At 36.2% G+C, this 5836-nt stretch overlaps 1 protein-coding gene across 1 annotated transcript; it reads right to left on the bottom strand.

Moving 5' to 3' along the window:
* Nucleotides 1–989: 989 nt before the first annotated feature.
* On the bottom strand, nt 990–5522 carry LOC137024743 (oocyte zinc finger protein XlCOF6-like). Its single transcript, XM_067392604.1, has 3 exons — nt 5495–5522; nt 3732–3883; nt 990–2811 (listed from the first exon to the last, which is right to left on the bottom strand). The coding sequence occupies exons 2-3, from the start codon at nt 3814–3816 to the stop codon at nt 1409–1411; spliced, it is 1488 nt and encodes a 495-aa protein (XP_067248705.1). The 5' UTR covers nt 3817–3883; nt 5495–5522; the 3' UTR covers nt 990–1408.
* Between the last annotated feature and the right edge of the window lie 314 nt (nt 5523–5836).

Below are 5836 nucleotides of genomic sequence, written 5' to 3'. Positions count from 1 at the left end.
TGTGGTATTGTGTTGTCATTCCCCTTGTAGCATGCGCAAGTAATAATTCTTTGTCAACCAATCAACGTTACTCCACCCTTTTGGTAGTAGTACTATTGTTCTAGGTACTCCAACGGAAAGGTCCCAAAAAAAGTGGTATGGTACGGTTCTTTTTGTACCATTCACAACTTCTGACAATGGAAACTGAAATAATTGCGTACCGTACTTTACTGTACTAAACCTTACCTCTCGGTGGAAGCAAGGTACTTATGTCCTTTTTTGAAACAATCAAATGCCCTAGTGCAGGGGTAGGCAAGTTCAGTCCTAGAGTTTGGCTCCAACCTTTATCGAACACACTTGAATAAGCTACTCGGGCTCTTCAGGATTAATAAGGCTATAGGCAGGTGAGGGTTTTTTTCGAGAGTTGGAGCTAAACTCTGCAGGACAGTGGCTCTCTAGGACCAAACTTGTCTACCCCTGCTCTAGTTTGTTTGCTCTTTGACTTCTTTGCTTTTACTTCAGCATTTGCTAGTCAGCTGTACACAAATTCAAAGTTGATGGTGCTTGTGTTCTAAACCGGCAAATGCTCTATCCCAAAATTATGCCAAACTACATAAGATCATTTTTAGAATACATTACAGTCACTCCACTTAACAGCCCCAGAAAGTTTTCATTTCAGTGGCATCATAATTCAGTCTCAGTCAGCTGTAGAAACATTGAACGTTAATACCAGATTTTTCTTTTATTCAGAAGATGGGACACACTTTGATAAGGTCAGAAAAATTGGCTTCATTACTGGTGAGTGTTAATTCATCTATATCCATTGAACAAAGAGCCTATTATTTTGCTGCCCATCTTGATTGATGGACTATTGATTAGTGAATGTTATGGTTATGGAGGCCCTGCATCAAAGCCGGAGCCCCTAGGCCAGGGTGGCTAACCCTGGTCCTGGAGAACTACAGTCCTGCAAAGTTCAGGTCCAACCCTAATCAAACACCTGAACAAGCTAATCAAGGTTTGAAAGGTTGCTATAAAGCTATAGGCAGGTGACGTTTTATCAGGGTTGGAACTAAACTTTGCAAGACTGAGGCTCTCCAGAACCAGAACACCCCTGCCCTAGGCAACTGCCTGCTCTGCCTATGGGTAGTGCCAGCCCTGAGCATTTCACTGCAAGACAGAAGTTTAATTAAGATTTTGATTCTGAAGTGTCAAAATACAGAATGGAGTGACACCCGCATACAGTTAGAGCGTGTTTACTGCAACCACCAGTTGCGGCATGAGCATAGTCTTAATTTTCACACCATTACATATTTTCTAGTGCCATTTTAGACACTTTGCACACAAAGAACAAAAATGGGGTCTCACATAAGCATGACTTGTCAGGAATTTCTGAACATTTAATGGCAAAAAAATATTACAATGAATAGAATTAATTGTGAACCTTCATGTGGGATTTAAGGGATACTTTACGTTTGAAATTCTTTCCACACTGATCACATTTAAACAGCTTCTCTCTAGTGTGACTGATCATGTGATTCCTAAGGTATATTTCTGTTGTGAAGCTCTTCCCACACTGTTGGCAGGTGTAAGGCTTCTCACTGGTGTGAATGTTCATGTGTTTTTTAAGGTGTGCTTTATGAGTGAAGCTCTTTCCACACTGAGGGCAGGTGAAAGGCTTCTCTCCAGTGTGTATTCTCATGTGTTTTGTAAGGTTTCCTTTTTCAGTGAAACTCTTTCCACACTGTTGGCAGGCAAAAGGCTTTTCTCCAGTGTGAATCCTCATGTGCCTGTTAAGGGTTACTTTTTCAGTGAAACTCTTTCCACACTGAGAGCATGTATAAGGATGCTCTCCAGTATGAATTCTAATGTGGGCGTTAAAAGTGGCTTTATTTGCAAAACTCCTTCCACATTGAGAGCATGTGTAAGGCTGTTCTCCGTTATGAATTCTCATGTGGGCATTAAAAGTTGTTTTATATGCAAAACTCTTTCCACACTGAGAGCATACGTAAGGCTGCTCTCCAGTATGAAGCCTAATATGGTTTTTAAGGCTTGCTTCTCGAAGGAAACTCTTTCCACACAGTTTGCAGGTGAATGGCTTCTCTCCGGTGTGAATTCTCACATGGTTATTAAAAGTTGGTTTATGTGTGAAACTCTTTCCACATTGAGGGCATGTGTAAGGCTTCTCTCCAGTGTGAATTCTCATGTGGCTAATAAGGCTTGCTTTTCGATTGAAACTATTTTCACACATTTTGCAGGTGAACGGTTTCTCTCCAGTATGAATTGTCATGTGGCTTTTGAGGCTTCCTTTTTGAATAAAAGTCTTTCCACACAGTTTGCAGATGTAAGGCTTTTCTTCAGTGTGAATCCTCATGTGGCTTTTGAGGCTCCCTTTTGTAATGAAAATATTTCCACACAGTTTGCAGGTGAAAGACTTCTTTTTAGTGTGAATTCTAACATGCCTGTTAAGGATTTCTTTTCGAGTAAAACTTACTCCACACTGTTGGCAGGAGAAAGGCTTCTCTCCAGTGTGAATTCTCATGTGTTTTGTAAGGTTTCCTTTTTCAAAAAAGCTCTTTCCACACTGAGGGCAGGTGTAAGGCTTCTCTCCAGTGTGAATTCTCTTGTGGCCTTTAAGACGTTCTTTTCTGTTGAAACTTTTTCCACACTGTTGGCAGGTGAAATAACTTCCATTTGCTCTTTTTTGTGAAGTCTTTTCAGTCTGTGAGCAACCAAATGTCTTTACTCCAGTAATAAGATCATGATGATCCTCATACTGGTCTTTCTCTTCTATTTCATTCAGGTCTTGACTCTCCTCTTTCAATGCCATCAGGTCTAAGGCAAAACAGACAAATACAAGTTTAGCCCAGTTTAAGGACACAAAGCAGCAAACATCAAAACCAACATAAAGTATCAAAACAACATGTATGTTAGATACTATACACACCAAGGTACTAAGATAGGCGTTACATGCAATCTCCAAAACCACAATATTGTCAAATCTTCACTTTCTTTAGGACACATCCCAAAAAAAGTAAAAAAAAAAAAAAAGTTATCAAAAAACAAAACAAAAAAACACTTGCCTAGAAGTTAATTATAGATCATAGATGTCTAAAATATATAAAATATTATAAAAAAACAATATTGGAGTACCACAGGGCTCGGTATTAGGTCCTCTGCTTTTCTTCCCTAATCATTCACCTTTAATGAGGATGGTGACAAGAAGAGATTTGACAATGTTTCCTAAATGGAATGTGTCCTAAATGAATGTATAAGAACTTTTAATGATTTATAACAATGCTCTGACTTTAGGAAACACAGAGATGTTTGAATTTGTGGGCAAACTTTCAACGACTTCCTTTTGGCATCTTCAGTGCCCCAGAAATTTTTCAATGAAAGATGACGGAACATCTACAATGGCTTAAAGGAAAATTAGTATAGACAATATATTACTTTATTGAAACACCATTAGTGTATGGAGACACCATGGAACAGCATGACCAAAGGCTTAACAAGGTATTGTAAAGAACTGAGTATGTTGGGTTGAAGATAAACAAAATAACATTACTGTGTGGTTGAAAAGTTGTTTCATACTTATACATGTCAACTGCTCATCGGCAGCACTAATGCAGATTTGAATGTTCCAGTGTGATTTTGTAAGTTTTAATAGACACTGGCAAATTGTTTAACTAATTTCCCTAGAGCTGCTTACTTTAAGGATAAGGATAAAATTTAGATTTGAGAATGAAACCAACCTTTTTGTTCCTCAGTTTCTTCATGTTTGACTCTGAATGTTTCTTCAATCTCCACGTCTTCACTCTCCTCTTTAATAAACTCCATCTTTATAATAGTGTGTCACGTGGATCTCAGTCGCTTCACCAGGAGTTTTACTGTGTGTTTGGACACTCTGTCATGATTAAGATGAGAATAATTAACAGAAAGAAAAACAAATCCAAATTAAATCTCTGGGTGCATCTCAATCAGCTCCTTTGTTCAGTAGTCAGCGCAATGATAAGGGAGTCAGAATGATATTTAAGGAACTTACAGTTTTTCTGAATTGCTTAAACACATTCAATGAAACAACAAAATAAAACCATAAGCATAAAACCTTAAACATAAAATCTTCAAACTACATTCAGAGAACATCTGACTCTTTTGGCAAAATCAAACAATTGCCTCAAAACCATTTTATCTGTGCTCAAAACCAATGCTTTTAGATCTTACACAGCGATTCAATATTGTAAACTGTATGCAATGCAAGTATAATCACACCATGCTCTTTCTCATCCTCTTCTTCCACTCTTTCTCATATTTTTTTCCATCTATTGCTGGTATCATCATTCAGCACCTGTGTACTATGAACTGGCTTATTTTGTACAGTTGGTGTGATCACATCATTAGGAACAAGTGTGAACAATTTTGAGTCATTGTGTGTAAACTGTGACAACTGTGCTGTAGTTGTGTTCAGCATTTACCTGCCTGTGTTTAGCATTTTGCATCTCAGTGAGAAATGTTTTAGTAAGTGCGAATGTGTCTAAAGTTTTGCAAATTTTGTGTAACTAACTGACACTTGTTTAAGGTTTTAAAGAAACAGTGATTTATTTGACAAATTGGTTTAGGCTATTGATAATTTGGTTCAGAAAATCGGGTTTAGTGTTTTAGCAATTCAGGAAAAAAAACTGTAAATGACCTGATTAGCCATAAAAACATATATTACACAAACAATATCCATTGTAGACAAATGATTTACAGTGTAGGTTATATATAGCATGATAACTTTCATTAGACTGGTGATTGAAATGAATCATACTGATTATTGGCCTAATGTTTTTAAAATGTGACAAACAACTGCCTATTCAGAATTTATACACTGTTTGAATATTGTTGCAATTAGCCATCTCAACTTAAAAAAAATTGTTAGAATAACTTTCCTGGATTTAACTTGTTGGTATAACTCAACTATCCATGTTGTCTCTTTCACATTTTAATTTAAAAGTAAGATGTGTAGCCTAATTAAGAGTTTTATTTAATAAAATTTTAATGCATCTTTGAATATTACAAAGAAACAGTGCTTTAACACACGCAACACAGCAACAGCAACACCACGAACATGGACACAAACACTAATTCTGTTATGTGACACCACATTTATTTGCATTAAAGACGTTTTTCTTGATGAAAATTATTTCCAAACCAATTTTTGCATTCGATATAGAATTTATCTGCTAATGTTAAAAGGAAAAAGATTGTGTTGACACTGGAGAAATTTTGTCGATAAATGGCATTTCCATCAGCTATATCCATAATTTTTACGATAAACTGTTCTTAATAAAGGGAGCTATGTGAGACCCAGCTTTTCTGTTATTCATGTATGGAATCATAAAAAAACTGTTAATTAATTCTACATTACAATGTTACATAAAAAAAAAAAAAAAATGAATTCCTTCCCAAGATCTCTATATAATTATATGAACGGGTTGTATGGATTTAAACTCTTTAAATGATTAAAACCACAAACCTTTCTTCAGCAGAATCACAACAGATGCAGGAGCTTGGCACATACTTATGACATCATATCCCCACACCAAAATAAAAGTCCTGTTAACTTGCTAAAAAAAAATAATGGAAATGAACATACAGAAAACACATTCAAATGATAAGATAAAGGATTGATTTATCTGTAAATGTAAGCAAGTGTTAAGTAATCACAAATATAATACCAACTACAGAGCATTTGTGATTGTCTCGAGCAAGGATAAAGTCAAGTATTAATATTACAAAGGATTGGAAAGAATGATTAAATATTTCAAACTTGTTAGTGAGTGATTTGAATAGGCAGACACATGATATTGAAGACTTG

The sequence above is a fragment of the Chanodichthys erythropterus genome, chromosome 8 (genome assembly GCF_024489055.1).
Source record: "Chanodichthys erythropterus isolate Z2021 chromosome 8, ASM2448905v1, whole genome shotgun sequence".
NCBI lineage: Eukaryota > Metazoa > Chordata > Actinopteri > Cypriniformes > Xenocyprididae > Chanodichthys > Chanodichthys erythropterus.
This window is presented reverse-complemented; position numbering and strand designations above follow the sequence as displayed.